This window comes from Ziziphus jujuba, chromosome 7, assembly GCF_031755915.1.
Source record: "Ziziphus jujuba cultivar Dongzao chromosome 7, ASM3175591v1".
Taxonomy (NCBI): domain Eukaryota; kingdom Viridiplantae; phylum Streptophyta; class Magnoliopsida; order Rosales; family Rhamnaceae; genus Ziziphus; species Ziziphus jujuba.
The window spans coordinates 19125425-19151293 of NC_083385.1; the positions used below are offsets into that span (position 1 = coordinate 19125425).

At 32.7% G+C, this 25869-nt stretch overlaps 1 protein-coding gene across 2 annotated transcripts; it reads left to right on the forward strand.

The window, feature by feature from the left end:
* The first annotated feature begins 21585 nt into the window (after positions 1-21585).
* LOC132804421 (uncharacterized) lies at positions 21586-25228 on the forward strand. 2 transcript variants are annotated; one of them, XM_060818768.1, is made up of 2 exons: positions 21586-22417; positions 23969-24309. In XM_060818768.1, exons 1-2 carry the CDS (start codon positions 21730-21732, stop codon positions 24118-24120), a joined length of 840 nt encoding a protein of 279 aa, XP_060674751.1. In that variant the 5' UTR covers positions 21586-21729; the 3' UTR covers positions 24121-24309. The 2 variants fall into 2 exon arrangements, with proteins under 2 accessions (XP_060674751.1, XP_060674752.1); XM_060818769.1 differs by lacking the exon at positions 23969-24309 and adding an exon at positions 24924-25228 and having other exon boundaries at positions 21589-22417.
* The last annotated feature ends 641 nt before the right edge of the window (positions 25229-25869 follow it).

Sequence of the window (25869 nt, forward strand, 5' to 3'; positions counted from 1 at the left end):
TTCTGTCCTCCCTCTCTCTCCTCTTTCTCTCTCTTCTCTCACACACGACCCACATGCATTTTGGCCAAATAAAAGCTACCCTAGGTGATACTATTCACTTGAGGGATTGGCTGAGAACACGACAAATGGCACACACTGATCATATGTTTGAAATACATTAAAATATTATGGTATTTGAAAACTTTTACAGGTCTATAACTTTTCAACCAAATGTCCAAATTAGTCGTGCCATTAGTCTATGAACTCATATTGACGAGTACTTCATAATCATACAAGAGTCAAACCAAAATCTTACAAAATTAAAAAGTCAAACTTGACACCCTCGGACAGTTCAGACTGCATCTCATTTTATTTGTAACTTTCAAACCGTAACTCCATTTTCTACATGCTATTATTCTACGGATTCGGATTGATGCGTACTTCGTAATGGTGTCTTGGTCAAAGCAAAATTCGATCCAGAGCAAAAAGTCAACATTTTGACCCACTTGGTCAACGGTCAACTCGATCAACTTCGGCCAACGTGCAAAAATTCTCGTATGCTTTTGGATAGGGTGTTACATTACATGATCATAAATAACAATGTTTTATAAAAATTCCATCCAAATTCGATCCTGCTCATATTCATGTATGAACTTATTATTTGAATTGCAATGTTACATTAGAAGTGTACGTCAATTATGCTAACAGAGTGCATATATTCTATCTTGGACACAAAGGCAGGAGAAAAGAAAAAAGTAAAATAAAATAAAATAACGGAGTAAAAGGTATAAGCACAAAAAATCATTGGTCCTCTAGCTCGTGAGACATGAAGCAGTCAAAATCCATATGTTCTTTCTCACAAGCTAATATTCTCTTATATTCTTACACACACAAAATTGGGAAATACTTATAAGGGAATCTGAATCCTGATTTCTTGATCTTGAAGCAAGAGAATGGCGAAGAAGAAAAAAAGTTTCCACAGTGCATAGAAAAAGACTACACTGTGACTATAAAAAAATAAAAAAAATAAAAAAGGGGAAAACAAGCCGTATTAGCTGGTTTGCTAGTCGATCATGAGCTCCAAAGCAGAGTTTACCACAAGATTTTCTATTCAGTCAGCTCTAAGTACAAGACAAATATTATTCAATTTAGTCAGCATTAACAAATAAATCACTGGGTCTGGTCTCCTGCTATACGAACAATGACTAAAAAACCCTTCTCTCAACCTCCTGTCGCTGTTACTCTGCCTAATTTCATATTATATGCCAAAGTACAAGCTAGTGGGCATATACGTTTACAATTTACCATTAAGTCTTTATATAAAAGTCAAAGAAAAAAACACAGCATTGAAAACCATTTCAACTGTTTAAAAAAAAAAAAAAAAAGGACTCTGGCTTTGATAAATATCTTGTAAAACAGGTCCATATAAAAGTCTAGTTCATTATCTAGTTTAACATGTGTGTATATATATATATATATGGATATATTATATTGCACAAATCAGTAATATTAGTTCATTATCGAGACTCTGGCTTAGATGTATTGAGTTTGATGCATGAAAATGATAAAGGAGAAAACAATTCCAAATGCCCAGTTTTTCCAAATGGGCCAAAGAATAAAATCACCAAAAGAAATAGACAACATGGGTCATGTTCTTTGTACCGGTTGGCTTGAATTGGCATACAACAACTAAACCAATGCATATGTGGTTTTGTTATTGCCCCGCAAAAGAGACAATTCTTTCCTTGTAGTTGTTAGCTCTCTACATATAAACTAAATCATATGACTAACTATATAAAAAATACATAACCGATATATATCACTACCCCCCAGCTCTACTTTTACAGCAAAAGAAAAAAAAATGGCTTCCAAAAGTCTGATGATCAGCAACACTATCCAGAGAAAGAAGCGGCACAGAAAAAGCAAAATGGTGAGCGGTGATGTTCATCGTCGTCAAGTTAGAAGCAAATGAAGTGCATTGCAATTGTGGTTCTAATGATAATTATGGTGATCAGTGCAGCAATGCGGACGATTTGGACAGTGGTGACATGTCAGGACCCGTCCAGAATTCCTTCCCCGGAACCCTAGATAAGCCATGATCCCAGGGAAATACCACCGAACCTTCCAACGGAAAATCCGGCAGCACCTTCCCTAAGGGTAGGACTAACCAAAAATTTACCTGCACTGAAAACACACTTCTAAAAACATCCCCTTATTCCTCCCACGTTACTACAGATTGATTCCACAAATTTCAGCACTTCAAAATAAAACAACAGCAGCAACCCAGTGCATAAAGAACAACTACACGTCCAATACAGTATACAGAGCATTATACAATTAACTGTGGAATTTATAAAATGATAGATAAAGAAACAATACAAGTTCAAGAGGAAAAAGGGAAGAAAAACTTCTTGAACCTTCGGCAACAAACTGAGACGTTGGGCTCGCCCCGGACAATCAAAGTCTCCACCCTGGACTTAGGGGAACGGAATTTAAGAGTGTGAGATGCTAATCATCTCAGTGAGTGACCCTATCTACTATACACCTTTAATAATAATAATATAAAAATAAAGGAATTTAATAAATCAATACCGAATAATTAAATAAATAAATAAATAAACAATTGAAGTAATGATTTCTCTCAAAGCCCTCACTATTCACTCCATTAGAAATGTTCCCCTTTTAAAACATTTTCACAAAACCCGATAGTCGTACTTCCCGAAAACCAATGAACCAAATAAATTAATAAACAACAAATAAATAAATAAATACCCCAAACATAAATAAACTGCAATAAATTATAATAGATAATTTTGTACCATTTGGGGTTTGAAACTTTATTTGAAAATTACACCTGACAATTACACCTGACGCACCACACCATATACCGGTGATGCCCTCCGATACCCAGCGTCCCGAGCACCGACTGGCGGGGAGGTTAAAGAGAGAAACCTGCAACGGCACTTCGGCGTCCCGACAGTACCGCTGCTAAAACCATCACCCGGCCAAGGAGGGGGGCGGCTGTGCACAACAACAAACTTGCCTGCCCACGGTCCAATGGCAACTCATGGGTGAAGTAATAACCACGCGCTAAACCACATAATAACCGCACGCTACCACGTGTCCATACACCATACACCAGAACACCAATACTGTATGAGTACGTCTAAAAATAAACATTTATAACCAACCGTACCGTTTTCCAAAATTACCGTGGGAAATACATTAAATTCTCACACTTACCATCCCACATATTTTTATTCAATAACCCGGTACGAAACATTGATAACCAACAAACCACAATTTTCTCAAAGTACGAGATGCAACCATAAAAATACCACGGGCATAATTTATAAAATTTAAACAAATATTTTCGTAAAATATTTAACCCAATTATGCCCGAAAAATTAATACTGAAACCACGTACAATTAATACCGAAACATACTTTGCTCATGCATAATAAATAAATAAAACCACAATTAAATCACACCACATGAGCATAATTTAAATACCAATTTAAATACCAATTAAACATAATTAATTGCCCAAAAATGATATAAAATTCAGACACAATCAATTACTGAAAATACTTGCTCATGTGTAATAAATACCGTTTAATCACAATATAATAATAATCGGGAATTTCTAATGACCCAAAATTTCATTTAACACCAATGGGTAAATATATATATATAAAATAATATTTTTCCCGATTATATTTAAAATACACCACATGAGCACAAATTACAGATATCAAATTAATACCACATAAATACAATTAATTACCCCAAAAATATTTTTAAAGGTGGGTCACTCACCTGGAGCACGCAATTAATCCATGATCCACCACGGGATCAATTCTACGACTCACCGGTGCTCCTAGAACAAAATTCACAGACAGTCAAATAAAATAATATTTTATTCGGGTAAATTATACCCGGTACCCGGGGGGTCAAACACAAACGTTAACCAAAATAGGCAAATAATATACCGAATCGAAGATCGTGGAATGAGGATCGCATTACCGGTCTCCATCGACCCCAATTCCGCCGGAGGTGGCCGGAATTTGGCCGGAAAGCTTCGGCCGGATTTAAACTTGAGGGATCTCTCAAACGGTGGGGATTTTGGGCAATCTAACCCCAGAAATAGACTCAGAGGGGTCAAAAATGGTGGAATATGGGTATGGACCGGGTTGGTTTGGTCGGAAACGGCGAGAATCGCCGGAAAAATTTCACCTCGCCGTCGCGACTTCGCCGGCCCGATCTGGGCGCGTTCGGTGACGGCTGGCCGGGAAATTTGGTGGCTGAGGTCGCGAGGTGGTGGGCTTGGACGGTGGCCGGCGCGTGTACTGTATGGGTGGCCGAAAAAGTTAAACAAGGGAGAGAGAGAGACGGCCGGTGGGAGAGAAAGAAAAAAAAAAAAAAAACTGTGCGTGTGTGTGTTTTGATGCTTGGGAAAAAAAAAAAAGAAAAAAAAGAAAGAGAAGGGTGTTTTCCCACGTGGGGAAAAAAGAAAAAGAAAAAGAAAAAGAAAAGAAAAAAAAATTAAAATATATAAAAATAATTAAATAATAATATTATTATTTAAAATAATAATAAAAATAATTTGATTTTAAACATGGTTGATATGTGGCTTCTCAACATGGTGACACATGGTCACCTTCATTAAGTCACACGTGGCACATCGTTGCGCGTTTTAAAAAATAATATTAAAATAATACGGTATTTGAAAAACTCTACAGGTCCATAACTTTCAAACCACATGTCCAAATCGGACGTGCCGCTAGTCTACGGACTCGTATCGACGAGCACTTCACAATCATGGATGAGTCAAAGCTCAACCTTGCATGAATAAAAAGTCAACTCCGGCACCCCTTGGACAGTTTGGACCTCAACTTGTTTTGCTCATAACTTTCAAACCGTAGCTCCGTTTTCAACGTGCTACCAGTCTACGAACTCGTGCCAACGTGTACTCCGTAACGGTGACTCAGTAAACCTAGAATTTCAACCGGATCAAAAAGTCAACTTTTGACCCCTTGGTCAACGGTCAACAGTCAACCTCGATCAACGTGCAAAAATTCCGACATGGTTCGGGACGGGGTGTTACATGACACCCAAGACGACTTGTTTATAAGCTCATATCATACGTATGATCTTTTTTCTTTTTTTTATTTTTTTATTTTTCTCTCGAGTTAACTTTGCTTGTGTAATTCCCCAATATTATTGTTAGTCATCCTTTCAGAGACACATTTCAATTTCCTCGAATGATTAATGAATGATCCAGGTTTGAGGCTCATACCTTCAAAATAAAAAATATAAATTTATATATATAATCTGGATATATATATTCCATTCAAATCTTTATTAAAGTTTTATTTGAATGTATATGATATTTATCGGCCATTTAGTATGTAGTCAGAAAACAGAGTACTTCAATCTAAAAAATAAATACTTTTAAAGCAAACCTCTCACAAATATACATTTTCGGAAAGAAAATTTTGGCAAAATTTGCATATATGATAGAAAAATAATAAGTCAGATTGAACTTGGGCCTAGTTTGGGCCATAGCTATAACTTTTGTTTTTTATTCTAGAAGCAAGCCCTATATGTCCTTCTTCTCAATAGCTTTTAGAAATATAAAGTATATAATCTAATCAAAATCAGTTTTAGCAAACACTTACTACATATACATGACTTAAATTCCGTACAATAAGCACCTAAAAATCAATTCCAACTAAGCCGTAGCCTGCTTATATATTGAGCCAGGCCTCCTACTATACGGACAATGACTAAAAGCCCTTCTACCAACCTGCTTAAATTCTCAAGCTCTCATTTCACATAATATGCCAAGGATACCTAGTTAGTTGGTGTATCCAATTAGAATTTATAATTAAGGCCAACATAAGATTTGGGGTAATAAAGTAGAAGTCATGCAAATGATATCTTTTTTTCAGTTTATGATGTGGTTTTGAGTCCATCGACAGCTATGTTGATGTTTAATAGCATTCAATGAGCTTTACAAATTTAAAGCAAAAAAAAGGCAATATTGAAATAAAAATGATATTTATCACCAGTGTTGACTGTTACCATCCTATATGGCAGTAAATCATGTGTATATATAAAAGCCATATAAACATCAAATCTACTGCCATGTAGAATGACAATAGTCACCATTGATAACATGTGCTGTTACTCATATTGAAAACCATTTCAAACAGTTTGATGAAAATTAGACTCACTTCGATAAATGTTTGGTAAAACAGTCCCATTTATCCTCTAGTCCATAGGGTTTATCGGGTCCAACTTTCTTTTAGTTTATATGCAAAAACAAACAATATTAGATTATTTATATCAATTCCTAGATGCCTTGAGTCTGACGCAAGAAATGATAGAGGAGAAAAAAGTTCCAAATACCCAATTTTTCAAGATAAAAAGGGTCACGAAAGAAAATAGGTAGGATACTCATGAATCATGATATTCTTTATATAACAGTTTGCTTCAATAATTGGGGCACAATTATTAAAGTAAATCATATCATCAACAATGTATCCAAATACCCAATTTTTCAAGAAAAAAAGGGTCACGAAAGAAAATAGGTAGGATACTCATGAATCATGATATTCTTTATATAACAGTTTGCTTCAATAATTGGGGCACAATTATTAAAGTAAATCATATCATCAACAACGTATCCAAATACCCAATTTTTCATGAAAAAAAGGGTCACGAAAGAAAATAGGTAGGATACTCATGAATCATGATATTCTTTATATAACAGTTTGCTTCAATAATTGGGGCACAATTATTAAAGTAAATCATATCATCAACAATGTACAAACAAAACCCATATCATATTCAGTATCCACTAGCTCTTCCTTCACCCCAAATGAAAAAAGAGAAAAGGTAGAAAACCAGCAGCACTGCCGAGACAAAGATGCAGCCCAGAAAAAGCAAAATGGTGAGTCGCGTCATTGTCATCAAGCTCAAAGCAAATGACGTACATAGCAATTGTGGTTCTAGTCATAATTGTGGTAGTCGCAACTTGAGCTTTGTGATGGGGTCCTATCATCCCAACCAATGGGGTTTATCGGGTCCAACTTTCTTTTAGTTTATATGCAAAAACAAACAATATTAGATTATTTATATCAATTCCTAGATGCCTTGAGTCTGACGCAAGAAATGATAGAGGAGAAAAAAGTTCCAAATACCCAATTTTTCAAGAAAAAAAGGGTCACGAAAGAAAATAGGTAGGATACTCATGAATCATGATATTCTTTATATAACAGTTTGCTTCAATAATTGGGGCACAATTATTAAAGTAAATCATATCATCAACAATGTATCCAAATACCCAATTTTTCAAGAAAAAAAGGGTCACGAAAGAAAATAGGTAGGATACTCATGAATCATGATATTCTTTATATAACAGTTTGCTTCAATAATTGGGGCACAATTATTAAAGTAAATCATATCATCAACAATGTACAAACAAAACCCATATCATTATCAGTATCCACTAGCTCTTCCTTCACCCCAAATGAAAAAAGAGAAAAGGTAGAAAACCAGCAGCACTGCCGAGACAAAGATGCAGCCCAGAAAAAGCAAAATGGTGAGTCGCGTCATTGTCATCAAGCTCAAAGCAAATGACGTACATAGCAATTGTGGTTCTAGTCATAATTGTGGTAGTCGCAACTTGAGCTTTGTGATGGGGTCCTATCATCCCAACAAGAAGTCCACCATATACTACGAATCCATGATAATTTACAACAGTTACAGTGAAAATAAAACTGCTACTCTTGTTAAGAGCGTAGAGAATTTCTCTCAACCCCCTTTCAATGTGACTCGGATTCATTTCTTAGCTCTGCTGCAGATCTCAACCGGGCCTGGTGATAATGTGATTGAGTATGAGTACCTACAGCACGGCAGAATCAGAAACAACATTTCGGTAAGGCTGCAAAGATGAGGTTTGGATTTGGAAATTGGAAGTTAATCCTCTACCTATTGGAATTTATTGTCAACCTCGATCTGTAACGCTGGACCATAATTTTCGGACCACTCATTGCTAGGTTGATCTTTAATCTGCATTATTATTGTTATTATTATTATTATCATTAATTTTACTATTATAAAATTACTATAAAAATTTAATTATTATTATTATTATTATAAAAAAACTTAATTCAATCTTAGTTAGAAATCAGAGTTTTTAAATAAAATTACTCTTAGACAATGATAATTTTTTTTTTTTTTTAATTTTGATAACATATTAACATATTTTACTTGGAATTCAATTTGGCATTTATCAACAAATATTCCACAAATAAATTTTTATTCATACATAAGTTACATTAATATGAATCTCCTTGCTGGATATCTTGATTTTGATGCAAGAAAAGGACAGGGAGGAAAAAAAGAAAAAAATGTTACTTAAAGATTAGACAAGAAGCGTCACGTTCTTTACACCACTAAACTAATGTTAAGTGCTGCCCCACCAAAAGCAAAATAATCTTGGATTCTTTCTGCGATCTCACCTCCTTTTAGCTTATCTCTATCATATAATTAAATCATTTTCATTTCAATATTCATTGTCATCCACTTCAAAATTAACAAAATCACCTGTTTTACTTTCTCTGCCTATGACAATGAAGAAGAAGCAGTTTCCATCGCACACGAGGTACATAGCTTTTCTGGTTCTAGCCATAGTTGTGGTGATGAGTGTAGCCATACATGGGGATTATTTGGGCGGTGGTCAAAACCAAACTTCCATATGTTATTGTTGAAAATGGTTATATTGTAAAGGGGACTCCCAACATTTCTGATAATAACACTACTCTATGACACCTTGAACGCTTCTTCCAGGTTCAGTGATAAAACAGAGAGACTTGCGAGTCTAGACAGTGGCTTTACTCTAAGACCTGGCTATGCGATGCCTATAAATTAAAAATTCTAAAGATAACAACATTAGATTACTATATGAATCCTTGGAATTATAAGTCCAATGCAAGAAAATGATAAAGGAGGAAAAAAGTTCCACTAATTTTCCAATGGGCCAAAGAGAAAAGGGGGTCACAAAAAGAAAATAGATAGGGTACTTATGATGTTCTTTTCATACCAGTTTACTTCAATTGGTACACAACAGCTAAACTAATGCATATGTGTATTTGTTAACCCCACCAAAGAAAATTAACTTCGGTTTAAAATATTATCCTAATTAAACCAAAGAAATTATTCTTTCCTTCTTGTTTTTAGCTCTCTATAAAACTAAATAATATGACCAACTAACAGTATACAAACAAAACCCATATCATTATCATTCCCCTAGCTCTTCTTTTACAACCACTAAAAGAAATGGCTTTCAGTAGTAATATTTCCAAGTCTGATGATCAGCAGCCGCATTATGCAGACAAAGAAGCAGCCCAGAAAAATCAAAATGGTGAGGAGGAGGTGGAGTCCTCAAGCTCGAAGCAAATGAAGTACATAGCGTTTGTGGTTCTAGGCATAATTGTGGTGATGAGTGTAGCATTGGGGACGTGGTGAAACCCAAACGTCCTGTTTATGCTATCGAATACGCTCATATTGAACATGCGGTCATCAACGCTGAGTACACATCTCTCACTGGCAACTTCAGCTATGTGATGAGGTCCTATAACCCCAACAAGAAGGCCACCATATACTACAAATCAATGAAGATTTATAATAGTTTCAGTCCAAATGAAACTTCTACTTCTGTTTGGCATTTAGAGGACATCTCTCAACCTCCTTTTAATATGACTCGGATTCGTTTCTCATTTCGGCATGAATTCTTGTCCGACAATGGTATTATGGTTGAGAACCTTAAGCACTGCAGAATCACAGTAAACATTTCACTCAAGGCGGAGATGAGGTTTGAATTTGGAAACTGGAAGTCTAATCCTCGAGCTATTAAGATTTTTTGTCAACCTGCTACTGTAATGCTGGGACAGAATTTTGAGCCCACTGATTGCAATGTTGATCTTTAATTAATCAACATTAAGCTTCCGCTGATTTTCTTTTTTTTTTTAGGTTGCATTTCGGCATTGTCGATTATGTGATAAGTTTATTTACTAATTTTCTCCCTGTTTAACTGATCAGAAATCATATATGATTATGCAGAGAATTAAAATATGTAAGCATATATGTATATTTATGATATAAATTTGCATTTGTTCACCTATATACATAGAGCTTGCCTATAGTGTGGACATCTGTACATTTTTATTGTGCAGATATCCAATTAAAAATAAATAGACTTTTACAAAGACGACAGCTTTTAAAAAAATTGTCATCAATATTATTACGTAAACCGTCATTTTTTAAAACATCCTCTTATAAAAATATGTGAACGTTTGTACCATAAAATATATATATATATATATATATATGCAATTTTCCTTTTTTTTTTTTTTTTGTTTTTTTTTTGTGGGTTGTATTTCATTCTCTTACTTTAGGAAGCTGAAGAACCCAATTCATGTAACAGGTGTGGGTTACATAACCTTATTTTTATTTTTATTTTATTTTATTTTATTATTATTATTTTTATTTTTTTTGGTATTTTGGGGGAATTAGAAGTTATCAATTGTAGGAGTTTGAATGGCCGACAGTATACATACATAAAAGTAATAGATGAATAATTTAGGAGAGAGGATGTTTCTATAGAATTCTAAAGTTAAATTTTCATTTTCAAGGAAAAATGATGGGAAGGAACCATTTGTAATTAATTGTGGGGAAAATGTAGAGTTTAGTTGTTTTGAAATCAATGTTTCAGATTGATCAATGTTATATTAATTTCCTTTCTTTCTTTTTCCTTTTTTTTTTTTTTCTTTCTGTTTATAGAATTTTTTCTTTTCAGTTAATGTAGTAAGTTGATAATTAAGGATCTTTCTTTTATTGATTGTCTTCTAGGCTACCAAACTTTTCAAATAACAAGTAACTAATTGAACGTTTGACAGCTTATGAATTGTGATTGGAATAGAAAGTTAAAGTTGAAAGCAGCAATGACAAATCAAATTCATATTTTTGTTGCTTGTGAATGTGAATACTGAACTAAAAATTATTTGGTTTATTTTAGTTTGGTACCCTTGCTTTAAGCAGTTATGCAAATTAAATTCTCAATTTTTAAAAATTATGATTTAGACCTTAAATTTACAATTTATTATATTACGGAACATGTTTGATTGATAAAAATATAAGTGCTGGTTTTATATACACTGACGATAAATATATGTTATTAGGAAAACATATACCAGATGGACCACTATTGTCCATGTTACTTAACCACTATCTGTGTTTGTTTCTTTGAACACAAAATCCAAATCAACAAACTCATCCAAACGAGTGAATCGACTTGTAGAGGAAAATCCTTGCAGCTTTTTGTTTTCTTTATGTGTTTCTTTTCTTGAACCTTAAACTCAAACTAATGAACTCACCCAAACGAGCAAATCATTTTGTAGAAGAACACTAGCTGCTTTTTGTTTTCGATTCATGATTGTTTCTTAAAACCTTAAAGCCAAACGAAGAATAGGAACGAATATTTATATGTATCAAATTTCTTATAAGGTTTTAAAAAATTCCCTTGTAATGTATTTGGATTTGTTTTAAATCATTAAAGATAAAATAGATATAATTTATTAATATAGGTAACAAAAATAAGTTTTGATATTCAATGTACGTAACTTGTTTATTAATATAGGTAACAAAAATAAGTTTAAATATTTAGTGTACCTAACTTGTTTTGACATGTAGAACTGCCCAAAAAGAAAATACGGTAGACAAGGGCAGACAGTGGAGTCAAAATATGACCTCGAGGGAAGAAAAACTTAGATGCCACTGTTGCACCATCCTAGGTGGTTCAACCACCCAATAACAAATTGACATCTAGCATATTCGACTCATCAGATCCAGGTGGATGAAATTTGAAAGACACATCAATAATCTATATAAATTATTTATTTATTTATTTATGTTAAGGAAACATTTCCTTTACCCACCAGCGGTGGACCCAGAAAATTTTTTTGATAGGGCACCGTGATATATAATAAGCCTTATATTATATTTTAATTTATGACATGGAGAGATACAAAAGATATACAAAATTAAAATTTTTGATATGTTGTAATTTAACTAATTATATTATATACTAACTGTTAATTTTTTTCCCCCTAAATTTCTTGTAGAGAAATTGATTCTCAATACTTTGACAATAAAAAATGAATTGATTGAAAATTCATAAAATAAAATAAGCATACTCCTTAAGGCAAAATAAAAATAAAATTTTGATTTTGTTATCTTTAAACAAACAAAGTGATTGAAAACCGGGACACAAAAAATAAAAATAAAAAAATATTTAGTGTAATAGAGGGAAAAAATGCAACTTAAATTCTGTGTAATTAAAAAATTTTAAATAATTATATCGTCTTATATCTTAATGTAATTAACTAAATTAATTGTGTTAAATTCTGGTATATAAATATTGTATTAAAAATATTAATTATGTATGTTGTTAAAATGTTGATTAAGTAAATATGTTATTAAAATATCATAGATAAATCATAAATATTATACTTATTTTGAATAACTATTAGATATACGAGAAATTATTCAAAAACAAATGTAAGAGAAATGGATACACATATATACATATATACTCTATAGAGAGATTCTATGGTAAGGTCTGACCTGACCAAAATGATGCGGTTCAAAAACGTGAAAAAATGACCAGCTACTAGATTTTAACTTATTTAATGAACGGTTCATGTAACACCCCGTCCCGAATCGCACCGGAATCCGTGCACGTTGACCGTTGACCGTTGACCAAAGGGGTCAAAAGTTGACTTTTTGACTCGGTGGGAATTACGAGTTGACCAGGGTACTATGGCGAAGTGCATGACGCTCTGAGTTCGTAGACTAGTAGCACGTCGAAAACGGAGCTACGGTTTGAAAGTTATGGGCAAAACAAGTTGAAGTGTAAACTGTCTAAAAGGTGCCGGGAGTTGACTTTTTCTTGTGATGTAATTGTGAGTTGACTCTTGTATGGTTGTAAAGTACTCGTCGATACGAGTTCATAGACTAGCGGCACGCTTAAATCGGACATGTGGTTAAAAAGTTATGGACGTTTGAAGTTTACCGGATACCGTATTATTTTAATATTTTTTTGGGTCGGTGAACAGTGAAACGCCACGTGTCAGTTTCTGATTGGTCCACGTGGCATGAACAGTGTCACGCAGGGTTTTAATTTTGAAAAACTCTCGGGGAAGAGAGAGAAAGAGAGAGAAGAGAGAGAGAGAGAGAGGAGAGAGAAAGAGAGAGAGAGGACCCGCCGGCCACCGGATTTTGCCACTGTTCCGGCCGAGTTACTGTACACGCGCCGGACAGAAAGCTTGCCCACCTCATTTCCGACAAAACCTCCAAATTTCACGGCGAACGGCCGCCGGACGCGCCCGGATCGGACGTCCGAAGTTTGGCGGCGATTTTTCCCCTCCACCGCCGGCCACCGCGAATCGGCACTATTCCGGCCAATATACAGTACACGCGCCATACACCCAGCATCCTCTCCTCAAGTCCGGCCTACCCACCAAAAATCACGGCCATCGGACCACCGACGCGCCGGGATCGGAGCGTTTTCCGGCGAGGGGTCGAAAATCTTCAAACGGTGATTTCGCCGCCGTCCGACCTCCGTTTTGCTCACCGTCGGTCCCGTTGGATTGCTCTCCTCACGATCTACAAATCTGCAAAATTTCACAGCAAACGGCCACCGTCGGAAATTACTGTTCCGGCGACGGTTGCCGGTGACGTGGCGGCTGCCGGAAATTACTGTTCCGGCGAGTACCCCGAAAATTCCGGCCAGCTCCAGTCCGCAGTGTTCGACCTCCTGAACCCAAATCCGACTTCCGTTTCCACCAATTCGCGACGGTTTGGGAGAATTGCAGTGCCGAAACCCGAAAAGCTTCCCGACGAAATTCAAACCCCGTCGGGTACGATCATCGAAAATTAAGACCGGATCTGTGATTAGCATCACTCGAGCTTCGATTCGGTATATGATTCGTAAATTTTAGTTATCGTTTGTGTTTTGACCCCCCGGGTACCGGGTATTATTTACCCGAATAAAATATTAATTTATTTGACTGTCTGTGAATTTTGTTCTAGGAGCACCGGTGAGTCGTAGAATTGATCCCGTAGTGGATCATGGGTTAATTGCGTGCTCCAGGTGAGTGACCCACCTTCAAATTAATTTTGGGGAATTTAATTGATGAATATATTATGTGTGAATTAAATATTTGGAATTTAATTTCTATGTGCCAAATATTTATTGGATTTATTGTAGAATTATTTATGAATTTATTGGATTTAAGAAAATGCGAATTTTACAAATTTATGCCGTGTGGAATTATTTTATGGTTTTGAGGATTTTGAAATTGGTGTGGTTTTAATGGTAAATTGGGCACGATTTGAATTTCAAATATTTCAAGGAAAATATTTGGTTATGTTGGTGATTTCAATTTTTATAAAATATGCCCATGAAATATTATGAGATTTGATTATGAGATTTTGAGCATTATTTATGCTATTGGGAAAATGTGGATATTTGAATTGATGGATTTGAAAGTTGGTGGATTTGAAAATCATGGAATTTATGGCATTGATTACAAAGAAATTGTGGGAAAATTCCCGGTTCAAGCGGATGGATTATGCCTGCTATGTTTATGAAAAATGTGAAATTTGTTTTATAATTTAAATTGTGGATTTTATGATTTTTAGATGCACCGTGCACGTACTGGTGTTCTGATTATGTGATATGGTATATGTGATATGGATATTGTGCACACGGATATGATTAGCGCGCAGGTGGGTGTGAGTAGCGCGCAGGTGATATTATGAGGGTGTCCTGTGGATGCCATCGGAGAGGGTGGCCACCCCCCTTTGGCCGGGACACCAGGTTAGCAGCGGCGCAGTGGGACGCCACGCGACCGTATGCCGGTTTCTTTCTATAACCTCCTGTCTGGCGGTACCTTGGGACGCTGGGTACTGTTAGCGCCACTGGTATATAGTGGGTGCATCAAATGATTTTCAGAACTGTGTTTTAAAAATAAAATGTTTGGAAACTGAATTGGAATTAAAAAATATAATTGTTACCGCTTCTGGTATTTAATTGATGTCTTGGTTTTCGGGGAATATGGATAAAGGGTTTTGTGAAATTGTTTTAAAAGGGGAACCTTTCGAACTGAGAGAATTGTAAGGGTTTTGAGAGAAAATATTATTTCCAAATAATTATTATTTATACTTATTACTGTGATATTATATGGTATAGTAGTAGGGTCGCTCACTGAGATGATTAGCATCTCACACTCTTAAATTCCGTTCCTCTAGGTACCAGGTTGTCGGTGTTCACTCGGAGCGGACTTGATCTTCCTCGCTGTTTTAGTTCGGCAGTACCCTGTTATTCTTTTATTGCAGTTGTAATATTTCTTTCACTCTTGTTGTATTTATTTTGCACTGGATTACTGTATTTATTTTTTTAAGTGCTGCAATTTGTGGAATCGATTTGTAGTACTGTGGGAGGAATAAGGGGATAATTTTAGAAGTGTGTTTTCAGTGCAGGGAATTTTATGGTAAGTAAATCCCTTAGGGGAGGCTCTGCCGGATTTTCCGTTGGAAGGTTCGGTAGGGTTTCCCTGGGATCAGGGCTGTCTAGGGTTCCGGGGAAAGAATTCTGGACGGGTCCTGACAGTTCAGATATTTTTTTGTCACACATGAGAAAACTGCAACATCCAAAAAATTTCCTTCAACCTTCCCGCTTCAAAATATCATTTCCTTTCTCGCTCGCACCACTGTTTGATATAAACTTTACCATTTCAAAATTCTCAAATAAAATCCATCATTTCTCACTGTTTCAAAATTCCCAAATAAAATCCACCATCTCCACTGTTCCAACCCCAAATATCCTTCTATTGCTTCCACCGCCTGGGTCTTCTCATCGACAATCCAAAATCCATTTAAAGTTTGAGTTAAAGGTTAGTATTTTTGAGCCATTGGCTTTTTTTTATATTTTTTTTTTAAGTGTCAACAAAAAACCTAAAAAAAAAAATGGCATCGATAACCTGCAAAACGCCACCGGCTTATGTACCGAACAAGTGGGCATTTTCCTTCAAATTAAAAGTTGCTCTTTCTCGGTGGTCTAGAGTAATCTCAACGTGACCGAGAGCGAAGTCCCAGTGGTGACTATATCGCTGTCCAGAGTAGAAAGGGCGTCTATGGCCTTGACAATCAAGTCTCCTTTGGTTGGGTTCTTTTGAGTCTTAAGGCCCCGATCTTGATCGAATATGAGGTTGAGGAGTTCCTACTTGAAGAGTTTTGATTTAGCTGTGAGAGATGAGCAGGCGATCATAAAGGAGTTAGAGTGGTAGGGTTTCAGAGAACAAGAATTGAAATGGTGGTGTTGTGGGTTGAATTGACTATTAGAAAGAAGGAGGTTTGAGGACGTAAAGTTCTGGAAATTTTCTTTTTTTAATTCTTTTGTAACTTTTTTATATTTTTGCAAGTATCATTCAAACTAATAAAATTCAAACTTAACCAAAAAAAAAAAAAAATTGAGAACCGACTAAAAATTACAAAATTGAAAAGATAATAAAAAAATTTGGGGACCAAAGCCAACGCTATTACAGCCCAACAGCGTTGGATTTGGTCCCTCCATTTTTTAATTTTTTAATTATTTTCTTTTTTAATTCTTTTATAATTTTTTTTTACATTTTTGCAAGTACCATTTAAAATAATAAAATTCAAACATAACAAAAAAAAATTAAGAAACAATTGAAAATTACAAAATTGAAAAGATAATAAAAAACAAATTGGGGAACCAAAGCCAACGCTATTACATCCCAGCAGCGTTAGCTTTGGTCCCCCAATTTTTTAAACTTTTTTATTATTTTCTCTTTTTTTAATTCCTTTTTAATTTTTTTATATTTTTACAAGTATCATTCAAAATAATAAAATTCAAACTTAACATAAAAAAATTGAAGACTAATTGAAAATTACAAAATTGAAAAGATAATTAAAAAAAAATTGGGGGACCAATGCCAACGCTATTACATCCCAGTAGCGTTGGCTTTGATCCCCCAATTTCTTAAAATTCTTTATTATTTTCTTTTTTTAATTCTATTGTAATTTTTTTTTAATATTTTTGCAAGTATCATTCAAAATAATAAAATTCAAACTTAACAAAAAAAATTGAGAACCAATTGAAAATTACAAAATCGAAAAGATAATAAAATAAAAAAATTAGGGGACCAAAGCCAACGCTATTACATCCCAGCAGCGTTGGCTTTGGTCCCCCAATTTTTTTATTATTTTTTTTAATTCCTTTGTAAATTTTCTTATATTTTTGCAAATATCATTCAAAATAATAAAAATTCAAACTTAATAAAAAAATTAAAAATCAATTGAAAATTACAAAATTGAAAAGATAACTGAAAAAAAAATTAGGGGACCAATGCCAACGCTATTATATCCCAATAGCGTTGGCTTTGATCCCCTAATTTCTTAAAATTTTTTATTATTTTCTTTTTTTTAATTTTATTGTAATTGTTTTTTTTTATATTTTTGCAAGTATCATTCAAAATAATAAAATTCAAACTCAACAAAAACATTGAAGACCAATTGAAAATTATAAAATTGAAAAGATAATTAAAAAAAATTGGGGGACCAATGCCAACGCTATTACATCCCAGCAGCGTTGGCTTTGATCCCCCACTTTTTTAAATTTTTTTATTATTTTCTTTTTTTTAATTCCATTGTAATTTTTTATATATATTTTTGTAAGTATTATTCAAAATAATAAAATTCAAACTTAACAAAAAAAATTGAGGACCAACCAAAAATTATAAAATTAAAAAAATTAGGGGACCAAAGCCAATGCTATTACATCTTAACAGCGTTTGCTTTGGTCCTCCAATTTTTTATTATTTTTTATTATTTTCTTTTTTTAATTTTTTTGTAATTTTTTTTTATCTTTTTGCAAATATCATTCAAAATAATAAAAATTCAAACTTAACAAAAAAAAAATGAGTACCAACTGAAAATTACAAAATTAAAAATATAATAAAAAAATTTGGGGGATCAAAGCCAACGCTATTACATCCCAGCAGCGTTGACTTTGTTCCCCTAATTTTTTATTACTATTTATTTTTAATTCCTTTGAAATTTTTTTTATATTTTTGCAAATATCATTCAAAATAATAAAAATTCAAACTTAACAAAAAAAATAAGGATCAATTAAAAATTACAAAATTAAAAAGATAATAAAAAAAAATTGAGAGACCAAAGCCAACTCTATTACATCCCAGCAGTGTTAGCTTTGGTCCTCCAATTTATTAAAATTTTTTATTATTTTTTTAATTCCTTCGTCATTTTTTTATATTTTTGAAAGTATCATTCAAAATAATAAAATTCAAATTTAACAAAAAAATTGAAGACTAATTGATAATTACAAAATTGAAAAGACAATAAAAAAAATTTGGGGGACCAAAGCCAATGCTACTACGTCCCAGCAGCATTGCCTTTGGTCCCCCAATTTTTTAAAATTTTTTATTATTTTCTTTTTTGTTTTTATTTTTAAATTCCTTTGTATTTTTTTTAATATTTTTGCAAATATCATTCAAAATAATAAAATTCAATCTTAATAAAAAAAAATTGAGGACAAATTCAAAATTACAAAATTAAAAAAATAACAAAAATAAAATTGAGGGACCAAAGCCAATGCTTTTATATCCTAAAAGCCTTGGCTTTGGTTCTCCAATTTTTTAAATTTTTTATTATTTTTTTTTTCATTTCTTTGATGAAAATATAATAATGAACAAAAAAAAGAAAAAGAGCATTTGTGTTTAAAATTGGACAAAAAAAATAAGAAAAAAAACTTTTGATGAAAATATGATAATGAACAAAAAAAAAAAAAAAAAAAGAGGGTTTGTCTTCAAAATTGGATAAAAAAAAAGAGGAAATTTTTTTTGACAAAAATATGATAATGAAAAAAAAAAAAGGGTTTGTGTTGAAAATTAGACTAGAAAAGAAGAAAAAATGGGAAGAAAAAAAACTGGTACAAAAGAGATCAAAGCTGATGCTATTTTCAAAACAAGCGTTGGCTTTGTATAGGTTTTAGCGATGCTCTTTGAAATAGCATTGCTAAAAAACAAATATATAAATTTATATACTTAGTTTTTAGTAATGCTATTTTAAATAGCGTTGCTAAAGTATGTACAAAGTTGATGCTTGTTAAAAAAATAGCATCGGCTTTGCTCTCTTTTGTGATAGTTTGTTTTTTCTTCTTTTCTAGTCCAATTTTAAGCACAAATCCTCTTTTATTTTTTTTCATTATCATATTTTCATCAAAAAAATTTCGTCTTTTTTTTCTATCCAATTTTAAAGAGAAGCCCTCTTTTTTTTTTCTTTTTTTTTTTATTATCATATTTTCATCAAAAGCTTTTTCCACTTTTTTTGGCCCAATTTTCATCAAAAAAATTAAAAAAAAAGAAAAAAGAAAATAATAAAAAAATTTTAAAAATTGGTAGACCAAAGTCAAAGCTTTTAGGATGTAAAAGCGTTGACTTGGGTTCTCAATTTTTTTTTGTTAAGTTTGAATTTTATTATTTTGAATGATACTTATAAAAATATAAAAAAAATTATAAAAATATTAAAAAATAATAATAATAAAATTTAAAAATTGGAGGATAAAAGCCAACGCTGCTGGGATGTAATAGCGTTGACTTTGGTCTCCCAATTTTTTTGTATTGTCTTTTCAACTTTATAATTTTTAATTGGTCCTCAATTTTTTTGGTTAAGTTTGAAATTTATTATTTTGAATGATATTTGTAAGAATATAAAAAAATTACAAAGGACTTAAAAAAATAAAAATTAAAAAAAATAATAAAAAATTGGGAGACCAAGGCCAACGCTATTGGGATGCAATAGCGTTGGCTTTGGTCCCCAAAATATTTTTTTTTTATTATCTTTTCAATTTTGTAATTTTCAATTGGTCTTCAATTTTTTTGTTAAATTTGAATCTTATTATTTTGAATGATACTTGCGAAAATATAAAAAAATTATAAAAGAATTAAAAAAATAATAATAAAAAAATTTTAAAAATTGAGGGACCAAAGCTAACGCTGCTGGAATGTAATAACGTTGGTTTTGGTCCCCCAATTTTTTTTATTATCTTTTCAATTTTGTAATTTTAATTAGTCCTCAATTTTTTTTTTAAATTCAAATTTTATTATTTTGAATGATACTTACAAAAATATAAAAAAATTACAAAGGAATTAAAAAAAGAAAATTTTCAGAACTCTACGTCCTCAAACTTCCTTCTTTCCAATATTCAATTCAACCCACAACACCACCATTTCAATTCTTGTTCTCTGAAACCCCACCACTCTAACTCCTCTTTGATCGCCTGCTCATCCCTCATAGCTCAATCGAAAGTCTCCAAGTAGGAACTCCTAAGCCTCATATCCAATCAAGATCGGGGCCTTAAGACTTAAAAAAACCCAACCAAACGAGCCTCAATTATCAAGGCCGTAGGCACCCTTTCTGGTCTAGACAGCGATACAATCACCACCGACATTTCGCTCTTGGCCACATCAAGACTACTCTGGACCACTAAGAAAGAGCAGCCCTTAATCTAGAGGAAAATGCCCACTTGTTTGGTATCTAATCTAGTGGCGTTTTGGAGTCATCGATGTTATTGTTTTTTTTTTTTTTTTTTTGGGTTTTTTGTTAACACTTAAAAAAAAAAAGAAAGAAGGCTAAAAAAAAAAAAACAATGGCTCACAAATACTAACCTTTAACCCAAGCTCTAAATGGATTTTGGATTTTCGAGGAGAAGACTCGAACGGTGGAAGCAATAGAAAAATATCTGGGGCTGGAACAGTGAATTTTATTTGAAAATTTTGAAACGCTGTGAGATGGAGGATTTTATTTGGGAATTTTAAAACGATGAGAGATGGAGAATTTTATTTGGGAATTTTAAAATGGTAAAGTTTATGTGAAACAGTGGTGCTAGAGGAAAAGAAAATGATATTTTGAAGCGGGAAGGTTGAAAGAAATTTTTTTGAAGTTGTAATCTTCTCACATATGATAGGAAATATCTGAACCGTTCACTGGATAAGTTGAAATTTAATGGCTGGTTATTTTTTTATGTTTTTAGACCGTATCATTTTCGTCAGGTCAGTCTTGACCATAGAATGACTCTATATATCTATATATATATATATATATATATATATATATATAGAGAGAGAGAGAGAGAGAGAGAGAGAGAGAGAGAGAGAGAGAGAGAGAGATGTGAGAAACACTCAATTAAAAAAAAAAAAAAAAAACAAGCGGGAGGGACTGATGGAAGGGAAGTGGGGGAACATTGCAAATACATGGGTAGAAAACAGTAAGTGGCAAAAAAAGATACAAAAAAATAATAATAATAAAGGCAAAAAAATCTAAATGTGCCCCGGGCTCAACGTGGGTCCGCCCATGATGCCCACAATCTAAATGTAATGATTTTCTAGAATTATATAAATATATATATATATATATTAAATATATATGGACGTTTTGGTTTTGGTTTTGTGTTAGATTCTTTATCCAAGTTTGCATCTATTGGTGCACACCAATTAAACTAAAGCAAGTGTTCCCCCACAAAAAGCAAAATAAATCTTGGAATCTTTCTCTCCCACTTCTTGATTTTCAGCTATTCCTATGTATGTACGTATACATAATCATTCTATTACAATATTCATTATCATATCCACTTCAAAATTAACAGGATCACCAGTTACTCTCTCCTTTTTCACAACAATGGCTTCCAGTTCCAAGTCTGAGGCCCTTGCCCACCATGAAGAAGGAGCAAAAAACCCGGAGAAGAAGCAGTTTACGTCGCAAACGTGGTACAAAGCTTCTCTGGTTGTAGCCATAGTTGTGGTGATGTGTGTAGCCATGGGGACTATTTGGGCAGTGGTCCAACCCAGACGTCCAAAGGTTGTTGTTGAAAACGGTTATTTTACAAACGCCAGCCTTTCTTATTATAACACTACTCTCTCTGGCAAATTATATTTTAACATTTCATTCTATAATCCCAACAAAAAGGCCACCATTTACGTAGACAGTTTGAGTGCTGCTCCAAGTTTTGGTGATAATATATCGGGTCCTGCGCGTTTAAACTATACCGTTAGTCTACCTCCTGACCGTCATCTTCCCTTAAATTTTACATATCCAATTGCACTCTGGTCCATGTACGGTTATATGCCAAAGTACCAAAATCAGGGCCGTATTGTACAAAGTATTTCGCTCCAGGCAAAGATAAGATTTGGGCTTGCAAAATGGAAGTCTCATCCTCGCACTCTGAACATTTACTGTTCGCCTTTAAAGGTGTTCACGACCGTCAGCGGTACTTCCACTTTTAGAACCACTGTCTGCGAGGTTTATTATCAATAATAAGCATGGATAAAATGATTTTATAATTTGTTTCGTTTTGTCTTATTTATTTATTTTTTTTAACTTTTCCTTTTTGTTTGGCTTGGTTAATTGGTAAAATGGTTATTTGTGTGTGCGAGTGTGTCTGTGTGTTTTTTTTTTTTTTTTAATTAGCATTAATTAATAATTTTGTCAGACAACAAATGATCATGAAAGAATAAAATATTATTATATGATTTCCATTGCACGTATGAATGTCCGATCTGTGTTAAATAGAGTTTATGAAAATTTTCACTACTGAACTTTTCTCGGTGTGATAGAGTCCAGAGACTAATTTTACATTTCAAATTTTGTATTTCAAATGGAAAAACCAATTAGCACTTGACAGGTTATGTTTTTCAATGTTACAGTTTACAGTATTTTATAGGACTTTAATCTCTCTTATCCCTTGTTAAGTTACTATTGATCTTAAAATCTTATGAATTAGAATATGGACTTAATATATACCATCCATAGTCACAAGCGAAGTTCGTCTAGTAGTAAATATCCCTCAGCTCACACTTACATCCTTGTGATCATGGATGATCTATTCATACCTTCTATACATTTAGACCAATTATTATAGCATGTGGACATCTTTTATTAACCATTGAAGCTTTTTAAAAGCTAAGATTTAAAGATGTATGTATGATTCATTCAATTTGTAAATGGTTTTTACGTTTTATAAATTTCTATAAATTTTGATATGTTATTAAATTTATATTAAATTATTGATTAATTATTAAATTTCTATTTTTAAAATGATCCAATAACTAATAAAATAAGATCTAATCCTAAATTATATTAAGTTTATATAATGTGATACACAAAATAAATATGGAAATACATATAAGAAACCTGAATCCATAGATTTTCTTGATCTTGAAGCAAGAAAATGATAAAGATGAAAAAGAAGTTTCCACGAGACAAAGAAAAAGATACACTGTTAAAATAATAATAATACTAATAGAAGGCTATAGCTAGTTTGCTAGTCAATCTCAATCATGAACTCCAAAACAGAGTTTAGGCTTACATTGAAACACCATCTACAGCCAAGAGATTTTATAAAACCAATATCATTCAATTTAGTCAGCATTTACTAATTAATCACCGAGACAGATCTCCTACTATACAGACAATGAGTAAAAAGCCCTTCTCTCTGAACCTCCTGCAATGTGAGTCTGCTTAATTTCACATTATATATATGCCAAGGTACAAAGCTAGTGGGTATACCCAATTACAATTTACCATTAAGTCTTTATATGAAAGTCAAAGCCAAAAAAAGAAAAAAAGAAAAAAAAATATATATATATATACATGTTGAAAGACGAAAGGGACAGAGTAGAAATAGCTAATAGAACCGTACTTGAGCCTTGTACACATGTTGGTTAGAAGAAGTTTAAGAGCAGTAGGATTCTGATTGATTATAACTTCTAAAAGAAATACCTGATAAAAAATAGATTAATGGTTTCAATTTTAATTATAGGTTTGAAAGACGAAACTGATATACAGATACGGAGACCGAAAGGAAGAAGATATAGTAGAAATAGAGCAGTCCATTTACCGAAAAATAACGGAGTAGTAATTAGAATTAAAGATGTAGCACTTTGGTGTGAAAGTGAATACCGGAGGACTTGATAAACTTATGGGAGATGGAAGTGTTGAAAGGATGACTCGACATTTGTTGTGAAAAAGCTACATTTATTCAGTGATTGATCAACAAGACGGGATTCGTCATCAGCTTAAGAAGCATATTTCTTCTTTTGGTTTTGGACTTAGTTTGGATAGATCCATATATTAATTTTATGTGTGCAGGTGATGAAACTTTATTAATTAATACCTGTACATTTTATTTTTCTATATTTTTTTTGGTAAATACTTTATTTTTCTATATTGGTACTGTTGGGAAAAGCCAATTGAATATCATTAATTATGGACTGCTTTGAATTTTGATTGTTGGGGGAGCAGTATCTCTAATCCTTAATTTGGGCTTCATGTAAGCTACAGGCTTACCACGTCCGGATCAATTTATATGCCCACTAATCTGATAGTCGCAATTTTTTCAATGAACGTTTTTCCATTTGTCATTAATTTAACGACTACTAATATTGTAATTACAAATGTTGATACCATTCAACTATGTATTGATTTTTTATTATAAACTCATACAAGTGTTACTCACTTACGTGATCAGTTATTTAAATTTTTTAAAACTTTTTTTCTAATAATTTTCTAAAACCTTTTGAGAAAACACTCTATCTCTTCCTATTTTCACTGAAGCTTGGATTGAAGGAGAAGACTGTTCCAGTAAATTTTTCTTCTTTTTTTTTTTTTTTTCCAATTATAGAAATTAATTTCTTAAAAAGAAAAAAAAAGAAAGAATAAAAAAATTTGATTGCCAAGAATAATCTCCTCCTCTTTTTCCCTCTTTCTATGGACAGTATCATGATCATGAAGAACATCATCAAGACGGGAGCGGCGACGAACAGATTTGGGACATCCATGCTTTGACGCCACCACATCCTCCTCTTCCTCCTCCTCCTGAAGCCAATAATCATCATGGACGTAAAGAGAAATTTGGGAAACAAGCAGTCACATCCATGAGTAGGGAATTTAGTGCTCTGGCTCTTGCGGGTTCTGCTATTGGTAATAATGAACCAATACATTTGATAATGATAGTCTAAAATACTGGAAACATGTCCGGACTCTTGTTCTAGTTTTGCAGGACAGTATCATTTGTGGCGACGAACAGTATGGAATACAGTAAAACCTCGGATAAATAAATAATCTTGCCAAAAAAATAAAACTATTCGGTTTCAATTTGGGCTTATGTATTAAACGAATAAATTCATTAAACATAAAAAATAATAAATTTTTTTTAAAAAAAATCTTTAAAAATTTATTGTATATATAAATTAATAATTGATTAAATTTGTATAAAATAAATAATATATATATTTATAAACATTTACCATATATGATAAAAAAAAATTTTATTTAATAGCTTTTATTTTTTCTAAAGCTTTTTCCAAGATGTTAAAAAAACAAAAACAGAAAAAAAGAAAAAGAGAGAAGCAGAGATCCAAAACTAGAATTGATCATTTGATTCAAAGCTTGTCATAATTAGAGAGTTAACTAATTAGCTAATTAAATAACGGTTTTCTTTGCATTTATTAATGAGATTCCTTTTATTAGTAAACTTTTCTAATTCTCTATATTATTTTTTTAATTTATTGATTGGGTGATGATTAATTCCATGATTGTAGATTTGATCAAACTTGATCGATCTTTTTTCTTTGCTAATATATATTATATAGTTAGCAAAACTATTTTATAAAAATAATAAACATCTTTTTGAATTAATAAATATTCATTTATTGATAAATC

What these genes read in the sequence shown, in the direction of transcription:
- LOC132804421 (XM_060818768.1), top strand. Translation starts at nt 21,730, where the DNA reads ATGTATGTACGTATACATAATCATTCTATTACAATATTCATTATCATA. An exon ending in GGTGTTCACGACCGTCAGCG is followed by an intron (nt 22,418 to 23,968) that starts GTACTTCCACTT and finishes TTTTAATTATAG; the next exon opens with GTTTGAAAGACGAAACTGAT.